We start from the raw sequence: 1,259 nt of genomic DNA on the forward strand, positions 1-1,259 counted from the left end.
GCCCCCCACCGCCCATACCACAAATGCAAACCCATGTATTGCAACCGCCCAACACCCCCCAGGCCAGCCATTCCCCCTGGACATCCGCATGGAGCTGGATGACACGGCCGCATTCAGGTGGGTGTGGGCGATGACGGGAGTGGGGCGGCTGTCCAGTGGCCGTCCCGCGTGGCTGCCTCTGGGGCGCAGGTCTGTCTGTGGTGGTTGGCCAGGCAGCTCCCATAGCCCTCTTGGCCCTCTGAGATGGCCACCGTTTAAGCTGTGTCCAGGGGCATCCACATTACATGGCAGGGGCCTGCTTGCAAGCGGGCGCGGGTGCGCGCGCGCACACACACACACACACACACACACACACACACACACACACACACATACACACATACACACACACACACAGTTTGCACAAACACACCTACAACCACATGCACACCCTTCTTCTTACCCAGGAACTCGTCAAAGTGGGGTGACGTGGAGTTCCCGCTGCCCTTCGGCCGCACGCTCACCGCCGCGGAGCAGTTTGTGACGTCGCTCGACGAGGCCACGGGTGCGTTGGCGAAGCAAGCGGGGGTTGCGGGGCGGGCTCTCGCCGCGTGGCTGGGCCCGATACTGCGGACAGACCCTGGCAGCTGCCAGGCGCTCGTCGCCCTGCCCTTCACAGCGTCGCTCCCAGTGAATTCTTGGCCGCGGCGCTTGCCTCGCGGCTGCAATCAGCCAGAAGCCAGCACGTCAGCCCGCTCGTCACCGGCAACCTCCGCCCTGCACCCTGCGCCGCACCCGCCCGGCCGCCCCGCAGGCGCGAGCCTCAAGTTCACAGTGCTCAATCCCAAGGGCCGCGTGTGGCTGATGGTGGCGGGCGGCGGCGCGTCCGTTATATACGCGGACACAGTGGGGGACCTCGGGTTCGCGCAGGTGTGTGCATGTGGTGGGAGAAGGGGGCGCTGCATAGACTTGCTGGAGCCGTTGGTTCGAGCGCAGCCGGCTGTTTGCCGCGGCGGCACCCGCTGCTCTTGTGAGCGCTTGTCAGGTCCGGGTTCGGAAGGGGTGGGCGGGGCCCCCGCCAAGAGCTGCATGCATGCAGCCGGCGCGGGCACCTGCGGCGGCGCCCCCTGCCGTTAGCCTGGACGATTCTAAGTTTTCTTTGGGGGGGTTCGCCCCCTGCGCAGGAGCTGGGCAACTATGGGGAGTACAGCGGCGCGCCCAACACCTCTGAGACTTACCAGTATGCGCGCACGGTCATACAGACGGCCACATGTGAGGCG

At 66.1% G+C, this 1,259-nt stretch overlaps 1 protein-coding gene across 1 annotated transcript; it reads left to right on the forward strand.

Moving 5' to 3' along the window:
• Positions 1–88: 88 nt before the first annotated feature.
• On the forward strand, positions 89–1,255 carry MNEG_4258 (ATP citrate (pro-S)-lyase; the record flags this gene model as incomplete). The annotated part of the gene is made up of 4 exons (XM_014047270.1): positions 89–189; positions 447–544; positions 794–922; positions 1,242–1,255. 4 exons carry the CDS (start codon positions 89–91, stop codon positions 1,253–1,255), a joined length of 342 nt encoding a protein of 113 aa, XP_013902724.1.
• Positions 1,256–1,259: the final 4 nt, after the last annotated feature.

The sequence above is a fragment of the Monoraphidium neglectum genome, assembly GCF_000611645.1.
Source record: "Monoraphidium neglectum strain SAG 48.87 unplaced genomic scaffold scaffold00581, whole genome shotgun sequence".
Taxonomy (NCBI): domain Eukaryota; kingdom Viridiplantae; phylum Chlorophyta; class Chlorophyceae; order Sphaeropleales; family Selenastraceae; genus Monoraphidium; species Monoraphidium neglectum.